Source organism: Thunnus thynnus, chromosome 2 (genome assembly GCF_963924715.1).
Source record: "Thunnus thynnus chromosome 2, fThuThy2.1, whole genome shotgun sequence".
NCBI lineage: Eukaryota > Metazoa > Chordata > Actinopteri > Scombriformes > Scombridae > Thunnus > Thunnus thynnus.
Window position 1 is genome coordinate 5,023,834 of NC_089518.1, and position 27,817 is coordinate 5,051,650.

Below are 27,817 nucleotides of genomic sequence, written 5' to 3' on the forward strand. Positions count from 1 at the left end.
TGCATCATTTTAGAGATATGTGGTATCTTTGCTAACATGGAACATGTAGCAAAACATTTAAAATGAAGTTTTGTACATTTATGAATTGTTTGAGTTTGTAAACATGGTCGATATCATGTAATAATCAACAACACCCCCAAAAGTTGTGAATAAAACAATTAAGACGATGAGGATGATGATGATGATGATGTGAAGTCAGTCACTGTCACAACAGTCAGACTAGAGATGTGCGGAGCTGTAGAGGGTTAGATAGGATTATAGTTTAGTTATATAAGGCAGCTGCACAGGATTGGTGGCCTGAGCCGAGCATGCGCACAACGTCGCACCTAACAACATAATAAACCGTAAGTGTGTTTACAGAATTTAAATTGAAGAGTGAGAGTTTTTAACGAACGGAAAGACTCCCTGCGAAGACTGAGGGTGAGTTTGTGTGTTTGTGTGACACTGTTAGCAGAGCTGTGTGTGTGTGTGCGTGTGTTTATGTGTGTGTATGTGAATTTGTGTGCGTGAGTGTGTGTGCTGGTCACTGGGTATTTTCTATGTGCACTTAAGGAATTAGGAGGCATCTGCTGGAGTGGAAACTAGGCAGGCATTAAATGTAGACTATCACTGTCAGCCTCTCTGTGAACACTGGAAGTCACTGCTGCTACATCGAGCTAGCTGGATGCGATGCGCTAAACGCAATTATGGAGTTTTTATCGGGAACAAAATGTTCTGAATTGAAACAGTCTAACCGAACATGAAGCTGCTGCTTTAATGCATGTTTCCAATTTAACTAACACAATAGCGCCTACAGGCTTTATAGAGTTACGAGCTAACATGAGCGGTTATTTATTTGTCGTAAGTTTATGTCCGTTACGTTACATTTTGTTGCGTAACGTTACTTATTGTGTGGTTAAGAATAGGCCCACTGTCACACATAACACAGACTTGTTGAAATTATAGTGTAATTATTTTTTCACTTTCATAACGTTGTAGGAAACGGGAACAGAGTTGAAGTGATAAGTGTTCAGTGTTGAGTTTGCAATTCACAATTCTTTTAGAAAGTTGCTTTTTCTCTTGGGACACGGTTGGAGTCTTCATCACTTGCAGCGTGGCTGCTGGAGAGCGCACACACACACACACACACACACCCCTCCCACTCCCGTACCATCCGACACTTCGGGACTCTTTGTTCCTTTTTACTTTGCGCGGTTTCTGACAGTGGGACCGTATTTTTTCCCTCCAATGTTTCATAAAAACTTGTTTCTGTTCAGACGCTTCTTCGGTTTGTGCGTCAGTGAAATAAAAAAAGTGCGCAGTCAGCGTTTAGTGCGGCAGCGCTACTTGCCGCGCTCCGCCGTTTGTGTTCATTTCCAACGAGCCTCTTTTTCACGCTGTTAAATGGGCGTTTTAAACCGCCTGCGATGATCAGCTTTGAGTGTTTACGGTATGCATATTGAATGAAAGAAGAAGCAGCTTTATAGTGCAGCCTGCTCACATGTTTCTATGCTGCTCTTGTTATCAGAACATCATGTACCTAAAGGACACCAGCCCGACTGTCCCCTTCTCTTCTTAAATTACTCATTAGGCTTTGGTGTAAAACTGCATTACTCCTCTTTATGACTGATAAAGAAAATTCAACCTAACACAAATAACAACAAAAACACATGTCTTTTCTAATAACAGTTGTGTGTAAGTTCTCAGCAGCAGCCAGGATGCAGACTACAGTATGCACACACCCCCTGATATGAACTCAAATCATTGAGTTGAAACCCTCAATCAAACACGCCATCCACTGTAAATTCAGTCACGAGTTAAATCTCATCATCATTCATCTTGTGAGACTTCTCTCAAAGTGTTGAGTGATGTTTGTGTGTGTGTGAACTTTCATTTAGTGATACAGCTGAGAGTTGAGTAACAAGTAAACTGGGCGGGTCAGTGTGCACTAATGAGTTCTAACCTTTAAAGTTTTAACCCCTTTAACCCCTGCTGTTAAAAGGTCCGTTGACACAAATCACAAAAAAAACAAAATAAAAAACCTTCATATCTGTAGTAATATGTGACGGTACAGATTCAATGGTTTTGGTTCTGAGATATCTGTCTGTAACTCCATACAAGGGAGGTGAACGGAAATTTTAAAATGACATTAGTAAAAAAAAAGAAAAACAAAACATGTCTTTCCACAAACAATAATCTAGGTCCATGGATAAACATTTATGGAACTACTTTCTTCTTAAGCTTTGTGGATTCATTTCACTGCTGTTCCGTTCACTTCCATTATATTTGGCTGGAGGCACAAACTGGCTTGACACCACTGGGAAAATAATGACTCTCATTATTTTCCCTGTCATGATTTAGCTTCGCAGTTTACTCTTAATCTGTTTAACTTTGCTCTCACAGCTTTTATCAAGGTTAAAGGCAGTTTGCAAGCAGCAGTGCAGGGGCCTGTGAATCTGAGGGCCCAGATTTAGAGGGGCCAGTCGTTGGTTGCTTTGTGTATGTGGGTGGACATATTCAGCCTAGTTTAGCACACAAAGACTGGAAGCATCTCTGCAAAATACTAGTCTAGTCAAAGTAAAAAGCAATCTGAGGTTGTATGGTGTTTATTATTCTGAGTCAGGACAGTGTTGATATCTGGCGTCCTCGCTGTGAGGACACAGAGATGCTCTGTGCAGTCTGGACTATGACAGAAATATCGGTATTGACGTTGTGCTGATATGAAAACTTTTTTACAGAGATACTGCAGAAAAATATGCTCGGGGTTTTAATTTTATAGTTATTATATTTATAATCATTACATTCCCAGTGAAGTTTACTGTTTCAGTGCACTGATGTCATTTGGGACAATAAAGTTTAATGTCTTTGTTACAAGTGTTTGACATTTGAGGGATCATTGCAAAAACTGTGCATAGGGTCTGTGATGTAAATTATCTGCACGTCAGCGAGGGTCTGCAGTAGCTACGATGGACCGTACACGCCCACAAACATATGGCGACATATAAACAGAAGCTGGTTGTTTTTGGACTACAGCGGTCCGTCTCTGTGCAGTCCATGCAGTCACAGTGTCAATTACAGTCTGTACACACCCTCGCTGATATGGACAGTTGACATAATTCATAACAAGCAGATCTTCGCAGCCAGGTGGATGCAGATAGTAAAATTTGGATTTTTGTGTTTGGCTAGGCTGATGATGCATTCACATCCTGTCGGCAGAATGGGAAAAACAGACAAAACTCATTGAATGTACACCTAGCAGTACTCAGCTGCTTGTACTGTCTGCATTGATGATGTGAACGCAACATAAACGCTTTGTTATCAAATGAATCAATACAGTAACTTCTAGTTATCACTGAAATCTTGCACAAGCTTGTTTTGAACAACTTTCCATAACAGGCTGTGAGGGTGTCAAGCACGTTGCCCTCTGTCGAGCTGTTGAGGAGAAAGCAGGAGTGAAGTGTCTGGCTGCTTTATGGATGGATGTGTGGTATTCACTACTCCCTGCCCCAAGGGAGCTCTGGGCCTGTTTTCACTAGAGCCATGCATGCATCTACACACAAACACACAGTCAGCTGCCAGGTTTGTTTTCTCTCTTTCTCTGTGTGTCTCTGTCTCTCTCTCACAAAAGACAGACTGGACTTTCTGCTCGGCTGCTGATGCTCACTGACAGTGTGTGTGTGTTGGGGTAGGGGACAGTACGAAAGCATGCATAATGGATGTGGGGCAGTACGTGGGGCTTGTGTAAAGAAAGCTCGTCTGTAGTGATGAGGGGACCACAGCTACAAAAAATGACCCCTGAGGACCTGCACGTGATTTGACATTGATTGGAAATGAGCAAGTCCTGATCAAGTCTCCCAATGCGAGGCTTTAATAATGAGCCTGATACAGATTTAACTACATAAAAAAGCTTCACAGCGGACACTTCGATAACATGATCACAATCAATCCAGCAGAATCAGAGATATCATCCGATTCATTCCATGTATTCTTCTTCCTTGTCAAAACCTGGTGCCTGCATCACCCACAATGCAACTCAGCTGCTGACAGTTCTGTGGCAGACTGGGGTGTGTTATGCTGCTAGCAGCTAACGTAGCCTGGAGCTGCCAGGTTCCAGCAGAGATGAGGAGTGGCCCACAGAGGTCTTTCTAACTCCACACCCCCACATTTCTTTTCATTTTCACACTTGTGGTGGGGCTTGTAGTCTTACGCCCCAATTTAATTTCATACAGCTCCTCTCTGGAGACATAAAAGACTTGATACAACTTTTTTATCTTATCTTATCACTGTTATTACTCTTTGGGGCCATTTTTAAAATAAACTAATGTAACCAAACTCTTCATGATGAAGGAACATGTCTCATTGACGTGTTTTTAATTGTTTCTGGACAACAACAGAGGAATAAGATATATCAGGCTTTGGATACACACACAATACTTGTAAGGATGAGTTCAAAGTCAGTTATACTCTGCACATGAGATTGCGCCGTCATCACAATACATTTTTATTTTGGTGTGCATTTAAATGTGTACCAATTGGTCCACACTAACTGTATTTATAGAGGAGTGCAGTGTGCGACCCGTTTATGGATGGATCTGTGGTATTCACACCCTGAGGGAGTGGTTAGCTCTCCCTCTCTCATACACACAAACTGGACTTTATGCTTGGCTGATGATGCTCCTGACAGTGTGTGTGTGTGTGTGTGTGTGTGTGTGTGTGTGTGTGTGTGCGTAGAGCAACGATTAGTGTATTAAATCAGTTGATCGACAGAAAATTATTCAGCAGCTGTTTTGATCATTGTTTTGAGATATCTTTTCAGAAAAAAATGCCAAAATTCTCTGGTCCCAGCTTCTTATCTGGTTTCTTTAGTCCTCTATGACAGTAACCTGAATATCTTTGGGTTGTGGACTGTTGGTGGAGACCAACCTCCTCATATAACCATGTAGTGCAGGGCCCCTCTTTTATCCTTGCAAAGCCAGTGATATAAAGCCTGGACTGTGTTTCTGTACTAACTGGTTTCATTTATTCATACAGGGAAACGACATTTGACACGGCAAAGGCTGAAGAGTCACAGGGAACAATAAGTAATTAGGTGCAAGAGGAGCACACCCTCTGAATGGTTTTTGATGAAGATACGCCTGTAGGTTGTTTTGATGTTATTGGCATACATGCATAGGCACCGACATCCCCTCTGGGTTGTTTTTTTTTTTTTTACGTGCTGAAGAAACTGGTCCTGCAAGTACAGCTCACACTAAATCATCAAGACAGAATCTAAAATCTTTATGACTGTGTTTATCAGCAGGAGTGTGTGTGTGTGTGTGTGAGTGTGTGTGTGTGTGTGTGTGTGTGTGTGAGCTGTGGTGTCGGTTTGGCTGGGTCGTTTTTGTTCAAAGTTGCACAAAGCTAGAGGTTTATGTTTCAGCCTGAATTAAAATTGAATGGAAATTCCCGTCATATATCACCATCCAAACACAATGTTTGACACACAATAATGAACACATATCCAACATACTGACACCAGACTACTGACACAGGCTGGTCGCTGTTGTCCACACATGACGAGTCTGCAGCTGTGGTTCCATACATCAACCTTGGAGATTCAGCTTGTTAGCTAGTGTGGACAAACGGTTTTACTTGATAGTTCTGCATTTTTCCCTTTTTCTCTAAATTTGGAACCATGACACATTTCAGTGCAGGTTTTGTACCCAGCTTTATGTCTATCCAGTCTGACAGTCAGAGCGTAATGCATCCAGTGGCCCATGATACCCTCCTCAGATCCCACTCACCCACACCAGTGTAGTGACAAGGACAGTTTAGTTTTCTGTCTTCAGTTACATTATGAGAAGTTGCAACAACTCACAACCAACGATCATTTTTAATGATCTCTACAATGTAAAGGAGGTAAGTTTTGGACTGAGAGGGCTACAAGTGTCTGAACAGGAAGGTTTGAAGAAGTGTTAATGTATAAATTACAGTCAGGCTTGTGTGCGCAGACAGCTGTTGAAGGCTTGTGAATGAGCATGTGTGTACGGGAGCGGGGGTGTGTTCGCATGTGTCTTTGACCCTGCAGCCCCCGAAGCTACGGTGACAGTCGTTAATCCTGTTTGCTTCTGACTACAACCTCCTGTAATTGACTCAGTCAGCTGGTTTTACATCATGTCTCACTACTCTGCAGTAATGGGATGCAAAGGTTGTGTGGGGGGTTGGAAACACGGTCGGGCTGGTTTACCATTTGTTTATTGTGGGAGGTGTGGACTCTATTCAGGAGGTGTTAGAGGGAATGACAAAGGCTGACCCCAAAATCAAAAGTTGATGATCTGATATATACGATGTTGCATTTAATGACCAATTCATCTACTCAAGCAAAGAATACAAAGCAGAAGTATTCAGACCAATGTAAAATGATCAACTATCAAATCAAGTTAATTTAGATATCTGCAAATGCAAAACAGGGCCAAGGTGATATTTTTAAAACATACTGTAGCTTCTGAATATAAAGAGGTACTACAGACAACACTGAAGTTTTGGATATAGATACCTTCACAGCACACAAACATGCCACAGTCCATGATTTGTCTCTGTTATGAGTGTTGACTTTAACAAAACTATGAAAGGATAAAATAATACTCACATACCATATGTACTCAAAAGAGTCAGTGTAATCCTTCTCCTCTGTGTAGCGGCAGTGTAGAGCAACTTGTTCTGTGTGAAAATGCTTCTTAAGTTCATCTGAAGCTAATGTGAGGCTTCAGATCATGACATACTATTAATTGTTGTTCACCTTCTCCAGTGATTCAGCATAATCGCACAACAGGTAGCATGTTAAATGTGGCATGGCATACGTTTAAGACAGCAGGAAGACCAATCAGAGCACCGCAGCCATCCACGCTAAAGTTTATCATAGTGTCGGGGTAAACATGCAGCGTTACTTTTTAAAGTTAATACATGTGGAGTTGTGTTAGCGCTCTGATTTTAGGCACGCTATTCAGTACGTCGGGGGAGGGGGGGGGGGGGAGTAGACTGACTGCAATACTGGTGGGACATCAGTGGCTTTGGTCAGAAAATCCACAACAACATGAAGATATGGCATATTGTTCAATAAGGTCACCAGTGTTATGTCTGTTAAACACATCAGCCAGTCTGCTTTACAGTCCACAGAATGTAAATGAGGAATCAGTCATCATTATTAGAATCATTACTGGATGAATAAGTGAATGATGTTCAAATACTGATAGCTGCACGGACCAAACCAATCAGAAACCAGTACCAATGAAAGACCAGTCCTTGGTACCCATCCCTGTTGCTGCTCCATCACTTACCTTGAATCTCTTCATGGCAGGAATAGACAGGAGGAATGATAACAACAAGCAGTCATTCTTTCAATGTGCATATGGGTATGTAAGTGTTGTTTTAAAAAGACTTAAAATGAGTGTTGATGCAAATAAATTTCAAGTCTTTGTGGCAGCGGCTCAGCCCAGTACACCCCCAAAAACCCTGTGTACTACTTTGTAATTAGACACATATTCAAACAATAAGGGGTGGTGATATAATGGCATCAACACGCCCTTCTCTGTAGTTTCATGATACAAACACAGCTGTAACTGTGTTGGTCTGCTGTAAGTCACCGTGGATCTGTGCAGATTAACTGATTGGAGATGACAGGCCTCACGTCAGGACAATGTGAGCGTCACTGTTAGTTTGTATGTTCATTCATTCCTCTGCTCATTTGATAAAGACAACTTGTTATTTAGTCATACTGTTCATTTCTAAACTGTATGATGTAGAGCTGGCTCTTAGCTTTCTTTATCAGTTTGCCTGTATATAATCCCACTGAATCAACATTGTGTGCAGTTAATTAGTAAAAAAGACGTCTCAGCATGTGATCCTGCTGGGAGTCTCTTGCAGGTTTGAGTTGCTTGTAAAGGTCAGAGTTAGAAGGTCAGTCGACATAAAGCCAGAGGCTTGCCATGTGGTTTGACATGTTAGCCACATTAGTTTCATGTAGTCATTTACTGTCATGTATTGATTCTCCTCGTGTCTGTACAATTTACTACAATATCACATAGTTCAAAGTGTCATTTAAAAGATTTAAAAAAGGACAGGCTTCTTATCCCAGCTGAAGCTTACTTCATACGCTAACTTTCACAGTTTATTAGTCTCACGAGAGATCACTGAGGATTCACTGGGATTTGTTGTGGCAGGTGAATTGGATCAGATTGCCACTGCCACAGTTTAGTTCAAGTTTATCCTACATAGTAGCTATTCACGGAATAGACCACTGTTGGGTTGAGAGGTGTGCTGGATTTAGGATGTCAGTTCATCAACTCTCTCTAAGTTCTGCAATCAAACACAGTTTTTCTTTTTTTTTAAAAGATTATTTTTTGGCCTTTATTTGAGAGTCAGTGCAGAGAGTCAGGAAACATGGAGAGAGAGAGAGAGGGGTATGGCATGCTGGATGTTGCCCCCATTAGGCCCCCAGGGAGTGCCTAACAGTTCTTCTTATTGGATAAAAGTACATGTCATGGAATAGAAAGAGTGTTAAAGTATGCAAACCCTTATTGGTACCAGTTTCTAATAAGGCACCCATTATGAAGGATTTATTCTTATTAATGGCTTATAACTGATCTATCAAATAGTAAAGGAGTAAATCATTTATTCATAAAGCCATTAGGTCAGAGAACACATCTGTATTCTAACTGCCTGCACATTAACAATAGCATTATTTCCACAACCATTGCTTTTATATGAACCAAAGCCACACTGGCATGCTAACATGGCTATTAACTCCACTAAACAACATGCAGCGGTGGGCTAAAGTGCTACTACATCTTTTCAGTCTTATCTGTATCTATCATACTTTCCCATAACTCTACTGGTCATTTCTCTGTAGCTGTCCATGGCCACAAACACATTATGTGTGTCCCAGCTGGGCAGAGGAGCTGGATCCTCTGAAGTCCACATTTGTAGGCTGAATATGAAATATAGGGTCTCATCTCAATGACTCCTTCCCAATGTGGCCAAGAAGTTCACTTCACTCAGACGGCTGTACGTAGAACTAGAATCCTGGAGCTCTGGAGTATTTTACATCCGACAGATTGGGCTTTATGATCAGTGATTCAAAATTCCTTGATTAGCCCTGATACAGACCCTGTCGGCATCCCAATTTTTCAGTTATTAATGAAAAATATGTATACGCTTTCCTCCATTTATACTAAAAATCAAACTGTAAAATGCTATTAGTTTATACAATATAGTACTAAAAGAAAACAGCTTTTCTAACTCACTCAGCTACTCAGAGATGCTTAGACACTAGTTACAAGATAAATGTGAGCACACTCACCTAGCAGGCATTTTCAAGTTCCAATAGTCAGACCATGTCAATGCTACCAAGTTGCACTCTGAAGCCGGATCCAAACATGGCATACAAGAACTGCTTGTTAGGGCAGTTAAGGTGGTGGTATTTTATAATAATACATTCATTATATTTTTAGAGCAGGGACACAAAACAAAGCAAAAACAACCAGATGTGGAGCTACAGCTGAGTAACAACCACAATCAACTGTTGACCAGATTTTAAACAAAGATTTGTTTGAGTTTCCTACAATTTAAAATCATATTTTGGAAGAATTTTACTGTTCTAGTTTCTAAGTGTTGTCACTTTGACTTTGAAAATGTGTAACTTTGGCGCCTCCTAGTGGTAAAAAAAAGAAACAACAGCACTGTTATAGACAACAATGCACACTACGCATAGTGGCTTTAATTTGCCATCACTGTATCCAATAATCATGAGCTTCTTTAAGCCCGAACAGTAGCTCATTACTCTACAGGTGGATGGTGACAGTAATTGCTGACGGCTGTTTGTTTTGTGTTGTTTAAGGATGAAGTTCCCTGTGGATCTGCTGGCTGATGTTAGCCAAGCAGAGCTGGAACAGTCAGCCCGCAACTACATGAACAACCTCCTATACAGCAACCCCGACTCTCCTGAGCACCTGACCCTGTCTGACTCCACCACGGTAAAACACAACACATGCTGGACGTCTACATTAGCTCACCCCTGTTTGAGCCAGTGTGGTGTTTTTAACAATATGTGTCAGGTCATTAAGGTCCATAAAAGTCAGCAAAAACACCATTTAGTATCTTAAAATAGTATCTTAAAATTTTGGGGCCAGGACCCGTTTTTATCAAGCATGTCAAGTTACTGCTTAGATTCATCAGAGAAGAAATCTGCTTACATTGTATTTGTTGCTATAGTTATATAGTGGAATAAGAAGAATTCACATGTTGGATGGTAAATCTAGATTTATTCATGATCAGTCAATAGGCTATTATGGCTTGTACCTGTGTAGTGGCTGCTTATTACAAACACAGTGGAAGTATAGTAGAAACAAATGTACATTATTGTGAGGCCTGTATATGTCTGTCTTTCTCTTAGCAAGAGTTCAGTCAGTGTAGTTTAAGCGAAGCTATTTAAAAGCTCTGGAAGAATATATTGTTATTCTGTCAGGAGACACCATTAAATACTCTGTAGTGCAGTGCGACAGATTAAAAGACCAACTAAAAACATTCACTGATACAGAGTCAGCAAAAAGAACAGTTGTGATTAGTGAGCTTTCTGATTGTTCAGAGTGAGGACAAATATGAAGAAGGTTGAACAAAGGCTCAGTAATCACACATCTAGCAGTCATCTCCACTGCAAACCTTCAGTTCACCATTGATTGTCTGTACTAACCCGTATGTCTGTCCTCAGGTCACCATAAATATCTCCAGAGTAGGCTTGGTTCCTCTGTACGGACACAATGATGACAAGACAATCCTGGCCCTCTTCTCTCCCACTGACCTGTTCACTACTGTGGCTCTGTACCTGCTGGACCGGTGGTGGACAGTGGAGGACATTCTCAAGACAGCAGACCCTGCTCGTGATGGAGTTGTAGAGGTATGAGCAGACGTTTTGACAGCTGGGAGATCCACCCTGTCATTCATTCTGATCTGAGACATCAGCTGCACACAAACCTTTCAGTCTGCATTGACTGGTATGAAAACAGGTTTCTAACAGTGATCATTGCTCGTGCAGTACCGTTGCACTGGGGAGAGTTTTTGGTGATTCTGTCTTGGGCAGAGATTGTTGACTTTAGGTGGTTGCTGAATCCACAGAAATGATGCAACATCATGATGTCACATCAAATGAAAGCCATCTGTCCCACACCCTGTAAGCTGAATTACATGTGACATTACATGCAATACCAATGATGATGAGCAGGAAGAGGATGTTTTATTCTATAGGTGAGAGAGTATGTGTGCTCCAAATCTGAAGTTATGAACAAAACTCACATTCAGCCCGTGTCACACTTACATAAGGTCTAAGCCAGTGATTCTCAACTGGTGGGTCGCGGACCCGTTCACGGGCAGCTGGTCAAAAATAAATAAAAAAACATTTAATGCTTATTTGATGTTGGACTTGTCTTTAATTTTCAAAAAAAAAAAAACTGACAGGCATGTGTCAGAGATGTGCAGCAGTTTCACACCGTAGCCATGGTAACCATCATTTGATTGACGTTCACTTTAAGTTTGTGTTGATGTTCGGAGGCAAGATGGTGAAGCACAAAGATGACCCACAGTATTTAAATTTTTTATTTTGAAAAATAAATTTGCTTGGTTTGAATTCTATAAAAGTGGGTCGTGACTCAATGATCGTGGGAAAATGAGGGTCCCAGGGTGAGACCAGTAGAGAACCTCCGGTCTAAGCTAATCACACAGAAAATACTTTGAGTACTTTGGTTAGTTAGCATATTAGAATTTCTCATGAATAACTACCCTGCTAAATAAACCCAGAGTGTCCTGTCAACGTCTGCGTCCTGCTTCAGCTGTAAAACGTTGGTGTTTTCCCTGTGGGCTGTGCTCCTGAGAGGTACTGCTGCTAAACGCAGAACTATTTGAAGCATTTGGATGCTTCTATTTTTATTTTTGAGCATTTCTGCCCCACTTTTACGTTTACTAGCTTTGCTAAACTGTAATGAACCACACTGGGAACCATATTGAGCCATTCTGTTCTGTTTTTTTTTCATTGAACCATTGGTGTGCAATTAAAATGTTAGAGGGATTCTCTTGAGCCTTCACTATTACAGGAACAGCTCTTCTCTGAATTCAAGGAGTTTATCGTTGTGTGAAAATATTGTCATGCTACTGACCTGGGTAACTTTTATTGAAGTGTGCAGGGCTCAAAGAATAAATATACAATCACTTCATAATGCCACTACACTGTTAGAGGACAAGATCCATAGTCCTCATTCTATTTCTATATCTCTCATTTTCTCTCTCAAAGGACGTTAGAAAGTCAATATCATTAAATTAATTTCCATCCCTGGTGGAACTGAGTTCACCAAAGCGTCATTAGACTCAGGTTCAGAGGGTCAGCTGTTGACTTATACTCCGCCAATGCAAGTTTGACCTGTGGCACTAGTGTATTCTGTTGTTTCTTAAGTCTTTTTAGCAGGATATGTCCTTTTTGTGTCCATGAACTTTATTTCTTACTGAGATGTGGCAATCTTTGCCCCCAACCTTAAAGTGTAGTCAAGTTAGGAAATGATCTGTTCACAGCCAGTATGGACCAGGAATGATTACAACAACCAGTAATTCTTATATAATGCACATGTGGCACGTATGGCTTGTAAGATAGACTTCCAATCCTATCCTTTAATTTCCATAATGAATATCACCCACAAGAAGGATCTCTTAAACATCTGGTGTTGATTAAAGGGATTACTTCTGCGGGGTATAAGATTTGCTTTCTAATACAATAAATTCAAACATGTATCTAATGTGATGCTACGATGTGTGTGTCCCTCAGGTGGAGACGCTTGGAGAGAGAATAGTTTTATACATTCTTAATCGGGTGATCTACAGAGCCAAGGAGATGAGCAGCTCTGAGGAGGAGGTGCCTTTCCTCTGCCATGGAGAAAAAGATTATGCAAAAATCCACTGGAATAATGGAGAGGCTGTTGGCTTCTACTCAGTCAAACCCTCAGGTAATTTATGTTGCCTAATGCAGAAAGACAAGTTTGAGAAAATGCTCATAAGTTTTGTGTTGATATTCCAAATGGCCTTCTCACTGCTGAGGGAGAAGATCACTTATGTGTGGTATTGGATACTAGATCCTGGATGCTACTGTAATGTTTTCGTTACTGTGCTTACTTATCGATACATGTCTTCTTGAGTATGCCTCTCTTTGTTTCCCTCGTAGGCAGCTTATGTAATTCTTTTTCAACCAGAAGCTATCAGCTTCCTGTGATGGACTCCATATTTGTCAGGAAATTTCACCGTGGTAAAGGCTTTGGCCTCCAGATGCTGGAGGACTTTGTGCTCAGTTTCAAAGAAGAGTATCTGGGGTTGAGGTACCCCCTCACAAAAGCAATGTACAAAGGTATGCAAGTCCACCATGCAGCTTATACACCTGGCATGTATGAAACGATCTACTTTCTCAATTACTTGTCTTTGTGCAGGTATTTTTATAGATTAAAACCGTGCAGGACTGTACATTTTATCCACTCCTCTTTGTTTCCAGTGTGTGAAAAGTACCTCCGCCAGTATCCAGGAGGCACAGACCTGCTGTGGGAGGTGGAGAGTGTTGGTGGGCCAAGCCAGAGGACCAACATAGCCAACAAGATCCAGACCATGGATCTGAGTGGTAAGAAAAACCAACAGCTACACACAGGCTTCATTGGGCCATTTTACAGACTGATAGTAATATGCTTCATTTTAAAGGAGAATAGTTTTAACCAGATGCATAAAACCCTGTGCAGGCTCACAACTAAAACCCTACTGTATGCACTCTCAAAGGCAGAAATCTGCGTCTACACATACACCTGATTCTGTTTTTATAAAGTTAAGTTAGCCATAAGACATAGACTTCCTCAACCTTTTACATATAGATACCTTTGTTTGGGCCACATTGGCTAGGTCCTCCAGCAAGGCCAGAGCAGCCATGTTTACCATCCTCATGCATGACCATTATACACAACTGCAGCTGCTGTAGCACCTATAAGGCTTGTCAACAAAGTTTTGGACCCTACTTTAGACACCATAAAGACTCTATTTCATATTTGAATTGGCAAATGTTCAATCTAATTATATTTCAAATAGTTTATTATGTATGTATGTCTCAGCTGTGTCCAGGAATCTGTCATTCATGGAGGAATCACTTGTGATCACTGAGGTGACTGAAAAGGATGTGGTCATGGAGGCAATTACCACACAGATAAAAGAAGCTGGATCTATGGAGTGCACAGTTGAAATTGTGGTATATTTATAACATTTTTTCATTTTTTTCTCCACATACAGTATATGAAATACAAACTATTTCTATAAGTAAATATATCTCTCTCTATATATATATAATCGCTGTCATTTTGATTTGTAGGAGGAAGTGACAGTACTGAGAGCCACCAAAGGTAGGCATTTATTTTTTTATAAACTTTCCCTTAGATTGTTTATTAGCATATATTTTATTTCATGTAATAACATGTATTGTAACAATTTGAACCATTTCAGAGGCCGATGACGTGCCTGTTGCAGCTCGGAGTAGGAGCAGTGGCTCAAAACGAAGGAAGACTGGAGGAAAGATCACAGAGGACAAGCCAGAAAAAATGATCAGGTGACAGCATTAAACCATATCACTGATAAGCAACACCAAAGAATATGACCTCTCTTCAAATCGCTAGGAATTAAATCTGCTATCTACTGTGCCATCAGGGTCCATGACTATTTTATCATTAAAGGTGATTGCTGCTGTGATTTTTACACAGAAAATTCAATCTGACGGGTGGTTTGGATGATCTATTGTGGTGTATTATATTTATTTATTTGAAGAAAAAGTAAGTAGTAGTACTATCTTTGCAATCAAAGCAGACCCAGGTTTGATAAGTCACATTGACTTTTCACAACATCAACAAGTATATGTGAAGGTGCTATTAGGAGATCTAGAGTTACGGTTTGCTAACATCATTCAACTCCATTCAGACCATTTGAGTTCAGTGTGTCCAAGTTGAATTCAGAAACATTCTCACTGTTTAAGTTTGTCATTTCAGTTTCTTCCACTGTAAAAAAAAAAAAAACATGGTCTGTAGTTAAACATCCTGAGAAGATGGTTATTAAGACAGGGAAATGAGCAGCCACATGAGAAGATGGTTCTCTTTGTCACAGCACTGTAATGCTCTGAGGCCTAACAAACATGCTGAATGCATTTCCCGCCCCTTTAAAGGAACACAGTAGTCCTCCTTCCGTGGTCCCCAGCATGAGCAATGCATACTTGAGAAGACATCTACCAAAAGCTTCACATGTCAATACAATGTTCCTTGGTGTGTGAGAATATATTTATGTATTCTTGCTAAGTGGAGCAAATCTGTTAAGCATGTAAGTTCTTTCTTGACCTTGGAAACAGTATTTTGACAAAATCTTAACACAAGGTCCATTTACTAGCTTTTTCAGACTTTAGCTCCCCGTATATACAACCACCTGTTATCATGTTAGCAAAGTTTCACACTTGTAGCCTTGTAATAACAACTTTATCAGTGTGTTTACATGCACTTAAGTAACTGGGTTATAGTCTGCTATCTCCAGTAAGGTGATTTCTTAACTGTCATGTAAACGAGAAAGATGGTTTCTGTAATCAGGGTAGGGGATTAGAAAAGGGATTAGAGTAGATTTCTCCTGGAGAATACCGATTTCACTGCCATGTATATGTGTAATCGGGTTTATAATCAGTCTTTTACAAGTATGCATGTGCATGACAACAGATTGCAGACAGGGAAAACACAGCGATGCAGCCAGATGAAAGTAGACATCATTGCACAGAGCATTGTGTCCTCGTACTTAAAATGATTCCATACAAAGTTAAGTCCTAAAAGGGAAACTAACACAAAGTGGCCTGTAGAAGTCTGACTCTTTGATAAGGAATCAAATTTTGAGAGCTTGATTTTTGCCAGAATCTCATAAACAACATGCTCTATGTTTATCCATGGTTAAATCATTACACTGTATAATGCTTTGAAATTAACAAGTGCTGTCATTGTCTTTTAGAATCGAGGATATTGAAGCAGAAACCCCCACAGAGGAGCATGTTTCTGAGCAACAGAAAAACGAAGTTCATAATGTCTCTGAAATGATGCAGACTGAGGTACGTGTACGCCAATTCTTATTTGCATTTTTGTCTATGTGACTAGTACAGCAACTCGTTCATGATTCAATTTTCTGTGTTTACTTTCAGAGTGTGCTCAGTGTGGCTACTGAAGAAAAAGCAGAGGATGAAGTTGATGATGCAGCTGAAGAATCAGCACCTAGAGTGACAGATGTACCAGCCACTGTCCTAACCTCACAAGACCTTGAAGAAGCTGAGGTTACATCAGCACCCGCCGCTGAAGAGTCTCCAGTAGAAGATGATGGCACACAGGATCTGAACGACACCTCCTGTGACTCACAGATAACAGTTGAAAATGTGGCACCAGAACTTGAGGGAGCAGATGAAGAGTCTCAAGAAGAAGACACTGCAGTGCTGGTAGCCTCTGATGATGTTTTAGAGGTGCACAAGGAAGAAGAAGCCCTGGATAAAGTGGAAGAGGTAACTCAAGGTAAGATCTCTGATGAAAACTCAGAAGAACCAGCACAACATGAGTTAAGTCTATCAACACATGCCGCATCAGAGGGCGGTGATGCTGGAAAAACAGGGAGAACTATTGGAAAGACCATAAAAACTGTACAGAGGGAAACCCCCAGACGGAGATCCCAGCGGCTCAGCAAGCTAGAGGAGGGGGTCAAGGAGGAAACTACAGCCCAGGATGGTAGGAAAGTTTTGAGAGGAAGAACTGTTGTGAACAGCCCCGCGCTTACACGCAAGTATCACCGACACAGCCAGAAAGTATGTGAAGAATTGGATAAGGAGATTCATGAAGTGGCAGAGAAGGAGCCTCCTACAACTGAAGTAGTGGAGGAGTCAACTGTGACTGAGGGACAAGAAGCAGAAATTGCTACCGGAGAGAAGAATGTTGTTGCTGTGGAAGAAATAGCAGAAGAAGAAAAGCTGCAACAGTTGACAAATGAAGAGGAGACAGAAAAACATACGCAGCCTGGAGTGGAGGACACTGTAGTGAAAGACAGTGCCACAGAGCTTCCAGATAGACAAGAGACAGAAGAGAATGCTCTGAATGAAAAAGTAACAGAGGCAGAGACGTCAATGATTGGGGATAAAGCGGAGAACTCTGACGATGAGATAGAGGAGCCCCCTGTTGTACAGAGGAGAGCTTTGAGAGGCAGACGTAAAGCCACTCCTAAACCTAAACCCACAAAACAAAGTAAAAGGCATCAGCAACAAGAGGAAAAGCACACAAATGAAGCTGACCTGGGAGCAGGAGGTTCTGCTCGAGAAGAAGAAGCAGATGAACAGGTGCAGGTGGAACAAGACAAGATGATTGACAAACCTCAAGACGAGATACCAGCTGAGGAACTGACTGCTGTAAGAGAAAGTGGAGCTCTAAGAGCAGGGGAAGAGGAAGACGTTGTATCTTCAGCTGAGGTGAACCTGGAGAGGAAGGTGGTACAGGAAGAGGAAAAGACAGAGGGAGGGGCAGAGACTGTAACTTTGGTTGAAGAAGATAAGGAGGAAGAGGCACACAATGTGATACAAGAGCCTGACAAAGTTACTGTTGCTTCAGGAACAGTAACGCCTGACGAAGGTCAAGACGAGACTGTTGCAGAAGAGCTTCAAGAAAACAACACTGGCTCTGAGATTCCCATGCTCCAGAAAGCTACTGTCATCTTAGTGGACCTGAAAACAAGCGGCCATCATTTTAGTGTGAAGGAGGCGGACGAAACACTAACTGCTGAAGAGTGTGCTGCTCCAGAAAATGAACAGATGGAGCTTAAAACAGCAGAGGGGGATGTTTCCACTTCTGTTGCAGAGAAACAAACACCTGAGCCAGAAAAGCTGGCAGTGGAAGAGAAGGAAAGAGGGACACAGGACAACATTACAGGAAAATCATTCAATACAACTGCAGAAGCAGACACTGAAGAGCTTAAAGAAGACAGTTCTGAAAAAGAAAAGGAAGAAATTCCCAATGTGGATGATACAGAAACCGAAGAAGAGGAAGCACTGGTTATTGAAACAAGAGTTCTCAGGAACAGGAGCAAGACTGTTGAAGCAAGCCGCAGGTCAACAAGCAGAAGCAAACAGCAGCAGGGAGAAGGCAAAGCTGGTGAGGATATTACTGAAAAGGAAGCAGTCGAAAGAGAAACAGTCATTGTTGAGGTGGAAGGAGAGATGGAAGCTGTGGAGGAGAAACCACCTGCAACTTCAGAGACAGATGCAGATACAGAGGTAGACATTCCAGTAGGAGATGATGCTGAACAGAATATCCAGCCTGCTGAGGTGGATGAGGCAGTGACCTTAGATGAGGAAGAAGCATCAGTTGTTGAAACCAGAGCTTTGAGAAGTGGAACAAAGACAGTCACATCTACACCAAGTAGCAAGACTGTAAGAAGCAGAAAGCAAGAGGAGGAGCAAGATGAGGCACTTGCAGAAAACAGTGAAAAAGAGGAACCAGCAGTGACAACAAGATCACTGAGACGGGGGAGGATATCTGCTTTTGCCACACCTAAAAGTAAACCCAGAAGAACCCGTAAACAAATCCAGGAAGCAGAGGATGAAGAGGCATGTCCGCAGGCAGCTATAGAAAAAACAGATCAAGAAATGGAGGAAAAAAGTGAGGATGAGATAGGAGAAGAAATTAAGGAGAATGCTGTGTCTGAAAAAGAAGAAAGTTTAGAGCCAGAAGCAGAGGAGGAGGAGGAGGAAGGGAAAGCTGTGGCAGAGGAAACTGTCTCAGAACAAGATGAAGTGGAGGAGCAATCAGAAGTCATGTCTGAGACATTGGCAGATGAGGAGGTACAGGTTGAAGAACGCAATGATGAAGGGAAGCCAGTTGAGGGGGGTGAGGAAGTTCAACCACCACCAGTTGCTGAAACTAGAGCTCTGAGAAGTGGAGGGAAGACGATCAAAGCGCCACCGACAACCAGATCCAAAAGAAGCAAACAGCAAGATGATGAAGAAGAGGAGACGGGGGAATCTGTCGAAAAGAGAATGGATGAAGATGAACCGCCAGTAGAAACAAAGATCCCGAGAAGGGGGAGGAAATCTGTTAGTAGAAGCAGAAAACAGCTGCGGAAAGAGGATGAGGCACCAAAGGAACTGACAGCTGAGGAGGCAGAGGTAGAGGGAGAAGTAGAGGCAGGGCTGGGATCAGCTGAAAAGCCACCGACAGAAGGTGACGAGGATGAAGCCACAGAGGAGAGTAAAGCAGAGGTGGAGGAGGAGGAATCTGTAGCTGTAGAGGTAGAAAAAGGAGTGTCAGAAGAAGGAACAATGACAACGACTGAAGAGGAGGAGAACACAGCTGGAGAGGCAGCTGCTGCAGATGAAGAAGGAGAAACTGACCCACCACTAGCTGAACCTGCAGCTATACTCACACCCTGTGAAGAGGAAGCACCTTCAGAAGAGGAGCAACAGAGTGAAGAATCCCAGCTTTCTGATCTCCAAAGAGTGACTGTGGTTTTAGTGGACCTGAAAAAAACCTACCAAGAAGTCCAGGATGAAACAGTAACTGCTGAGGAGGGCCCTCAAGAAGAGACTGCTGCCGTGGAAGAAGTTGAGCAGAGGAAGCTGATGGAGGAGGAAACAATGGCAGAGGAGCACGTTCCTGGTTCCCCTGTGGGAGCAGGACAAACTGAGCAGGAGGAGGCGGTAGTGCAAGAGGAAGGGTTGGGGGAGAATGTGGAAGATGCAGTCACAGTACACAATACAGAGGAGGGGAGTGCTAAGGAGACAGCTGAAGTAGATGAGAATAAAAGTGTTGATGAAGAGGAGGAACCTGCAGGCACCAAAGCCAGAAAAGAAAGAAGTGGCAAAGAGGCAGTCAAAGCCACACCAAGACGCAAGTCAGCAAGAAATAGAAAGGACGATGTTCAACAAGAGGTGGAGGAGGTAGCCTCTGAAAATAGTGAGGAGAAAACAGCAATTCGAGTACTGCGGAGGGGGAGGAAGTCTTTCCCTGTCACACAAAGACGTGCAACAAAAAGAAGCCACAAGAAACTCCAGGAGGAAGAGGAAGGAGAGGAATCTACAGCAGTTGAGGAGAGAGAAGCGAAGGAACAAGAGGAACAAGCTGAGGAACAGCAGCAAATCATTGAGCAGGAGGAGGGAGAAGGACTAGAGGAGGAGGATACGACTCCACAAGTAGAAAATATTGAACCAGAAATGAGTGTGGAGAAAGAGGACACTGTGGCAGAGGAAGCAGTCACACAACAAGATGTTCCAGAGGACGGACAGGCCAGCAGCTCTGAGATCAATGAGGAGGCAGAGGCTCCAGCTGGAGAAAGTGCTGATGAGGGAGAGACCTTAGATGATGTTGCAGAGGAAGCAATCATGACACAAGATACAGTGGAGGCAGAACAGTCAACCTCCACATCGGAAGTGGATGACACTGCAGCTGGAGAAAGTGCACAAGAGACACTGTTGACAGCAAAGGACGATGAGACAAAAAGTGTTTCTGAGGAGGAGGAAGCACCAGTTGTTCCAGCAAGAGTTTTGAGAAGTGGTGGAAAGACAGTGACAGCCACAGCAAGAAGAAAAACCACAAAAATACAAGATGAGGAGGCAGCTGGAGAGAAAAGCACAGAAGAAGACGAACCAACAGTAGAAGCAGGAGTTCTGAGGAGGGGACGGAAGTCTGCTCCTGCCACACCTAGACGTAAACCTAAAAGAGCCCGCACACAACTTCAGACAGAGGAAGAGGGAGAACAAGAAACTGCTCTGACTGAAGAGATACAAGCAGAGGAAACCAAAGCAGAGGAAAAAGAAGACAACCAAGATCTGAGGATAGAAGAAAAGGACGAGGAGCAGAAAGAAGAAAATACGGAGCCAGAAGTTGAGATGGAAAAAGTCGAACCTGTGGCAGAGGTATCCCTCACAGAGCAAGAGACTGTGGAAGAGGAACAGTCTGCTGTTGCAGAAACATCTGCAGATGAGCAGGGAGAGACTGTTGTTGGTGAAAGTGCTGAAGAGACACCACCTACAGATGAGAGAATGGTTACCAACGAGGAAGAAACACCAGTTGTTGAATCAAGAGTTCTGAGAAGTGGTGGAAAGACAGCCACACCAAAATCCAAAACCACAAAAGGCCAACAGGAAGAAAATGAACAAGAGAGGACATCTGTAGAAAAGAGTGCTGATACAGACGAGCCAGCAGCAGAAACAGGAGTTCTGAGGAGGGGAAGGAAGTCTGCTCCTGCCACACCTAGACGCAAATCCAAAAGAGCCCGCACACAGCTTCAGACAGAGGATGAGGGAGAAGAGTCTGAGCTAGCTGTGGAGACTGAAGAGGAGGAAGAAGCACCAGTTGTTGAAACAAGAGTTCTGAGAAGTGGTGGAAAGACAGTGACAACCACAACAAGACGGCAAATCACAAAAATACAAGATGAGGAGGCAGATTTGGGATCAGCTGAAAAGCCATCGACAGAAGGCGACGAGGGCGAAGCCACAGAGGAGAGTAAAGCAGAGGTGGAGGAGGAGGAATCTGTAGCTGTAGAGGTAGAAAAAGGAGTGTCAGAAGAAGGAACAATGACAACGACTGAAGAGGAGGAGAACACAGCTGGAGAGGCAGCTGCTGCAGATGAAGAAGGAGAAACTGACCCACCACTAGCTGAACCTGCAGCTATACTCACACCCTGTGAAGAGGAAGCACCTTCAGAAGAGGAGCAACAGAGTGAAGAATCCCAGCTTTCTGATCTCCAAAGAGTGACTGTGGTTTTAGTGGACCTGAAAAAAACCTACCAAGAAGTCCAGGATGAAACAGTAACTGCTGAGGAGGGCCCTCAAGAAGAGACTGCTGCCGTGGAAGAAGTTGAGCAGAGGAAGCTGATGGAGGAGGAAACAACGGCAGAGGAGCATGTTCCTGGTTCCCCTGTGGGAGCAGGACAAACTGAGCAGGAGGAGGCGGTAGTGCAAGAGGAAGGGTTGGGGGAGAATGTGGAAGATGCAGTCACAGTACACAATACAGAGGAGGGGAGTGCTAAGGAGACAGCTGAAGTAGATGAGAATAAAAGTGTTGATGAAGAGGAGGAACCTGCAGGCACCAAAGCCAGAAAAGAAAGAAGTGGCAAAGAGGCAGTCAAAGCCACACCAAGACGCAAGTCAGCAAGAAATAGAAAGGACGATGTTCAACAAGAGGTGGAGGAGGTAGCCTCTGAAAATAGTGAGGAGAAAACAGCAGTTCGAGTACTGCGGAGGGGGAGGAAGTCTTTCCCTGTCACACAAAGACGTGCAACAAAAAGAAGCCAAAAGAAACTCCAGGAGGAAGAGGAAGGAGAGGAATCTACAGCAGTTGAGGAGAGAGAAGCGAAGGAACAAGAGGAACAAGCTGAGGAACAGCAGCAAATCATTGAGCAGGAGGAGGGAGAAGGACTAGAGGAGGAGGATACGACTCCACAAGTAGAAAATATTGAACCAGAAATGAGTGTGGAGAAAGGGGACACTGTGGCAGAGGAAGCAGTCACACAACAAGATGTTCCAGAGGACGGACAGGCCAGCAGCTCTGAGATCAATGAGGAGGCAGAGGCTCCAGCTGGAGAAAGTGCTGATGAGGGAGAGACCTTAGATGATGTTGCAGAGGAAGCAATCATGACACAAGATACAGTGGAGGCAGAACAGTCAACCTCCACATCGGAAGTGGATGACACTGCAGCTGGAGAAAGTGCACAAGAGACACTGTTGACAGCAAAGGACGATGAGACAAAAAGTGTTTCTGAGGAGGAAGAAGCACCAGTTGTTCCAGCAAAAGTTTTGAGAAGTGGTGGAAAGACAGTGACAGCCACAGCAAGGATACAAGATGAGGAGGCAGCTGGAGAGAAAAGCACAGAAGAAGACGAACCAACAGTAGAAGCAAGAGTTCTGAGGAGGGGACAGAAGTCTGCTCCTGCCACACCTAGACGTAAATCTAAAAGAGCCCGCACACAACTTCAGACAGAGGAAGAGGGAGAACAAGAAACTTCTCCAGCTGAAGAGATACAAGCAGAGGAAACCAAAGCAGAGGAAAAAGAAGACAACCAAGATCTGAGGATAGAAGAAAAGGACGAGGAGCAGAAAGAAGAAAATACGGAGCCAGAAGTTGAGATGGAAAAAGTCGAACCTGTGGCAAGGGTATCCCTCACAGAGCAAGAGACTGTGGAAGAGGAACAGTCTGCTGTTGCAGAAACATCTGCAGATGAGCAGGGAGAGACTATTGTTGGTGAAAGTGCTGAAGAGACACCACCTACAGATGAGAGAATGGTTACCAACGAGGAAGAAACACCAGTTGTTGAATCAAGAGTTCTGAGAAGTGGTGGAAAGACAGTGACAGCCACAACAAGACGGCAAACCACAAAAATACAAGATGAGGAGGCAGCTGGAGAGGAAAGCACAGAAGAAGACGAACCAACGGTAGAAGCAAGAGTTCTGAGGAGGGGAAGGAAGTCTGCTCCTGCTACACCTAGACGTAAATCTAAAAGAGCCTGCACACAACTTCAGACAGAGGAAGAGGGAGAAGAGTCTGAGCCAGCTGTGGAGACTGAAGGGGTTCAAGAAGAGGCAGGGCAGGAATCACATGGGGAGAAAGGGAAGAAGGATGAGGGAGAAGCAAAGAGTATGGAAACAGAGGTGGAGAAAGATGTGGAGGAGGAAGAAGTTGAGAATGTGACAGGTGAAGAATCTGCTGCAGCAGAGGCAGAGCAGGAAAAGTGGGACAGCAACAAGGAAGCTGTGGAAGAGACTGATACTGTTGAGAATCCTACACCTGAAGTAGAAGAGATGAACTCAGCTGAGGAAGAGGAAACGCCAGTCACAGAGAAATCTGCTACTACTCTAGAAGACGAGTCTGACACCGCCATTACTGGAGAAGAGGCACTAGTTGAAGATGCCCCTGTGGAGGTAGAGCAAGAAGCTCCAGCTGTAACTACAAGAACACTCAGGAGCAGAACAAAAACTTCACATGCATTGAGAAGATCTGGAAGACACAAAGACCAAGCAGTAGCTGAGATTCAGCAGCAGGAAGAGGAAAACCCTGAGGAAGAGGAAATACAAGAAGTGATTCAATTGACTGATGAGTCACTTGAAAATGGAGAGGAGCCAAATGCTGAGGAACAAGCAGAAACTGAGGAAACATCACCTACTGGAAAGGAGGCAGAGCTTCCAGGTGGAGATGCCGCAGAGGACAAGGCCGAGGAAACAGCTGATTTGGTAGATGACAGAGTCATAGAGCCAGCTGATGAAGAACCAGTGACAGAGGAAATGGAATCACCTGAGGAAGAGCTATCAGAAAGTAAGGAAAATAAAACTACGGGCTCCTCAGCAAGCAGAAGTCTCAGAAGCGGAGCAAGAACTGTTGGAGACAAAGAGGATGACAGAGCAGAAGAAATCCAACCCCCCAAACGAAGATCTATACGAAAAAGACCAAGGGTGGATTACAGGGAAAACGAGGAGGAAGAGGAGGATGACATGAAAGTAGCCATCAACGAGGAGGAAGAGGACAAGGTGGAATCCAATGAGCCCAAAGACATCAAGGAAGCTGAATGTCCCGCTGATGAACAGATAGGGAAGGAGAACAATCAAGAAGAGAACAACATGGGAGCTAATGAGAGTACCAGTGAAAAGGGGGATGTCCTAAATTTAGTATTAGATACAGATGAAGAGGTAGAGACAGCAGGTATGAGTCAGGAGGATGAGGAAGATGAGCAGAATATGTCAGAGACAGAGGCGGAACCAATAGTGATTGGAAAGAGAGTTTTAAGAGGGAGGTCAGTTCCTTCAGTTACAATCACACCTCGCTCTAACTCCAAGCGCAGCAGTGCTAAAGTTCAAAGAGCAGAGTCTTTTTCTGATGAAGAGTCTGAAAAGAGCCCTCAGTCAGCTCAGAGAAGTCTCCGCAAGAGGAAAGCTTCTGAAGTAACTCCAGCTCGCAAATCTAAGCGTCACAGCAGAGTCTAGGATGTTATATCGATATTTTTGATTCACACTGACACCAAAATACATGAAGTCGTCTGTGATCACAAAACTGGGAAAATGCAAAAATATGTTTGCATACTTAATGTTTTAATGCAAGCAGGCCTTCTGTAGTGTGCAGGCTCACAATCTAACCTAACAAGCTAGATCTTTCATCCTGACCTAAAGCGAGAATAACTTTTGAATTAATAGACTAAAACACACCCTTTCTTAGATCAGTACACTCAGGGGGATTTGCTGCTACAGCCTTACCTGGTCTGGTATGATCAGTAGCTTATGGTGGCTAACATTGGCTAATGCAATTTTAGATAGATATCGCTGTGTAACCTACATTACAGTCAGTTAAATGACGTAATGACTCATCTCTTTGTGTGCTACTGTTACACTACATTTCATTTCCCAATACCTATCCCATAATCATTACTTGAGGCACAGTTGCTGTTGAGTGAAAGTTAGTCTCGCTATAAAACATATATCATCTTCTTCATCAAGGATCTGACCTGAAGACTACAAACACAAATCTCTGCCATTATGATCATTTGAAAGATGCTATAATCATATAAAAGTCACCCATTGTGGCTTTAAAAGAGCTGAGAGTGGGAGCAGACATCAGGTATATGATACACAGAAGCTAAATCTCACAGTTTTCCCACCATTTAATGGTCCAGTATGATACAGTATCTCATAAGAGCTTCGTCAGTTTCTCCTCTAACACACTGTGCACCCAAATAGCCCCCAAAATACTCACCTTCTTTAAAACTGTACTTAAACATTAACAGTATTGGCAGACACAAATGCAAACTGTGAAAGACCCCTTGACTTCCTCTGCACGCTTCACTCAAGGCTACAGAGGTGAAGCTATTAGTTATGTTTTTGAGCTGTGGAGGGCAGCAGCGCGCCACAGATCCATACAATCAACTGAACCTGAAAATATTTGAAGGCTCCATATTTAAGGTCTTTTATTTGTGCAAGTCGATACTTTTAACAAGTGTTTTTGCCTTTTCCCTGTGTGTCTGTGAACATCAATTGTAATTTGATTTTAAACACCAAGCCTAAGTTTGATCAGAGACTGACTGACATCAGTTTGTTGCTTTTTAAATATTGACATTGAAGTCCTCACACAAATACACACACACAAAAACAAAATAGAATGGGACCAGCTCGGATTTCTTTTGACTGTTTCTTACAAAGCCATAATTAGCATTTTAATAGGAATTATTACCAGCGGTGAATTGATATTTTTGTATTGTAAATATTTTTCTTATATTTCATTTTTTTAAAATTGTGACTGTCTTGTTAGCATTTTGTAATGTAGTGGCTGAAGATCATGTTTTCAGCCCCTTTTGTTTGATATCATATTCTGGCAACAGATCTCCCATCTAAGGGTTTTGATCATTTGTTCACTCTGCAAAATGCAAACAGGACCCAGTAAAAACTATGCTAAATAAAATGAATCGGTCTCTTTTAAATGTGTAAAACACAAATAGATTTTTAGAGGACCAGTAAATTTGTATAGGTTATTTTTTTGTTAGAATGTGTGTATGTTGATGAAATGACTCATGAATTACCAAAACATGTTCTTGCTTTGCAATTATCAGCAGAACTCAGGTCTTAATATTGAGATGTTCTCATCTAGCCTACATTTTACAAGTAGAGATTTTTGACATAGAGGCTTGTGGGATTTAATGTGCGTGTGACATGTATACACCTCATATGTATTACACTTTTAACTCGTGAACTTCAGCATCGTACCCTGTAGAAAGGGCGATTTCTCAAGCCATTATGTAGCCGATGTCCTCACTCCTTTTTATGTTGTTTTTTTAATAATGTGATATAATTTAGTCAGCATTTAACATTAGAACCTGACATTACTCTAGCTGTGTGATGTAAAACTGTGATCTTTCACATTTTGTTTTGGCTTAAGCAGTTGCCAGGAATGTCAGAGGACATCAGCAGGCAGTCAAGCTCGTTAACAACATTTATTCTCTTTTAATAATGTTTTATGTGGACTAACCTTTCTATGTAAAGTTATTTTTCCATGAACTGAAATTGTTATTTTTGTGTGGCAAATAAAGTTTTCTGAAGATGGTGTTTCTGCTGTTTAATTGTCTCTCTTCTACTTCAGCTGATGAAACCAAACCTCTCCAGTAAACTGTCTGGATAACAAAGCCACAAAACACCTACTTTGGTGTATGCATGACAATTATTTCTTCACTATTCATAGTTCATATTAAGATGTAATTTATTAATGTAGTTGAAGGAACATTAGAAGGAGGTTGGTGCATGCATGGTTTTATGTTTGAAAATTACCAAATCAGCAGTAAAGAAGAAAGAATTTATCCAAGCAATAAGGATAAGTAACCAATTGTTTCTAAAAATATTTCCTTCAAGAAAGTTCAGGAGGAGTTTAAATCAACACTGAAACCTGTTTTTCTCGCTGTAATCATTCCACTTGTTCATACTGACCATTAGAAGATCCCTTCATAATACACTTACAATGTATGTACAAGTCCTCCTTCTGTATAAAAATGTATTTAAAAGTTTATCTGAAACTAATATGAAGCTTCAGTTGTCCAAATGAACCAAGTCAAGTAGATATCTTTCAGCGTTACAGTCTTTTTAGTGCCAAAGTCCCTCTTTTTGTTACTATACATCCACTGCAGTTCAACTGGGAAACACTGTCTGAGGAAACACAAAGGGGGAATTTGATGCTAAAAAGACTGTAAATGTGTCAGATATCCACTTGATGTGACTAACTCAGACTGCTGA

General features: G+C 42.4%; 1 protein-coding gene across 1 annotated transcript; it reads left to right on the forward strand.

The window, feature by feature from the left end:
• Nucleotides 1–312: 312 nt before the first annotated feature.
• On the forward strand, nucleotides 313–27,139 carry LOC137190754 (trichohyalin-like). Its single transcript, XM_067600372.1, has 11 exons — nucleotides 313–420; nucleotides 9,854–9,989; nucleotides 10,724–10,909; nucleotides 12,821–12,998; nucleotides 13,214–13,393; nucleotides 13,535–13,657; nucleotides 14,136–14,269; nucleotides 14,390–14,420; nucleotides 14,521–14,623; nucleotides 16,048–16,144; nucleotides 16,235–27,139. The coding sequence occupies exons 2-11, from the start codon at nucleotides 9,855–9,857 to the stop codon at nucleotides 25,031–25,033; spliced, it is 9,966 nt and encodes a 3,321-aa protein (XP_067456473.1). The 5' UTR covers nucleotides 313–420; nucleotide 9,854; the 3' UTR covers nucleotides 25,034–27,139.
• Nucleotides 27,140–27,817: the final 678 nt, after the last annotated feature.

What these genes read in the sequence shown, in the direction of transcription:
- LOC137190754 (XM_067600372.1), top strand. Translation starts at nt 9,855, where the DNA reads ATGAAGTTCCCTGTGGATCTGCTGGCTGATGTTAGCCAAGCAGAGCTG. An exon ending in CCCTGTCTGACTCCACCACG is followed by an intron (nt 9,990 to 10,723) that starts GTAAAACACAAC and finishes GTCTGTCCTCAG; the next exon opens with GTCACCATAAATATCTCCAG. An exon ending in CTGAAATGATGCAGACTGAG is followed by an intron (nt 16,145 to 16,234) that starts GTACGTGTACGC and finishes GTTTACTTTCAG; the next exon opens with AGTGTGCTCAGTGTGGCTAC.